Raw genomic sequence first — 444 nt, forward strand, 5'->3', positions numbered from 1 at the left:
TCGTAAGTCCGCCAGCCACTCCCGCTCCGGGCTCCGGAGTGCGGGATCTGGGTCCGGGGTTCTGGGTCGTGGGGTCTGGTGGAGTGTTCGGCTTGACCCCCACCCTCTATTGACACCCCCTCGCCTGAGGGGCAGCCGCTCACGTTCCTTCAGTAGGGGCACAAATGGGGTCGGGGGTGGAGATCTCGGCACCTTGAAAAGAGGTGGACGAGCCGGGGAGCCAGAGGGACCCTGTCCGGAGATGCTCGGCCCTGCCCGGGCCCGGCGGCGTGGAGCAGGAGCTGGCGCCGTGTCCTGGCAGCCTGGAGAGCCCAGGTGGCGGGGGAGACAATGGTGCCCATTCACGGAGCTCGGGATCCTCCGCCCCCGCCGCCTCCCAGGGGGCGCCGGCTCCAGCCAGACGCGGCTCCCGCTCGGCTGACGCTATCCGCCCGGCTAGCGCTC

At 70.7% G+C, this 444-nt stretch overlaps 1 protein-coding gene across 1 annotated transcript in view; it reads left to right on the forward strand.

Annotated features, from left to right (window-relative positions):
- The window catches only part of COL9A2 (collagen, type IX, alpha 2), a 15217-nt gene that overhangs the window by 587 nt on the left and 14186 nt on the right, over positions 1–444 (forward strand). The window contains exon 2 of the mRNA XM_010862813.1: positions 202–434. Coding sequence (XP_010861115.1) covers positions 202–434 — 233 coding nt within the window. The remainder of the gene's footprint in view (positions 1–201; positions 435–444) is intronic.

The sequence above is a fragment of the Bison bison genome, unplaced genomic scaffold, assembly GCF_000754665.1.
Source record: "Bison bison bison isolate TAMUID 2011002044 unplaced genomic scaffold, Bison_UMD1.0 scf7180017864484, whole genome shotgun sequence".
Classification (NCBI taxonomy): Eukaryota; Metazoa; Chordata; class Mammalia; order Artiodactyla; family Bovidae; genus Bison; species Bison bison.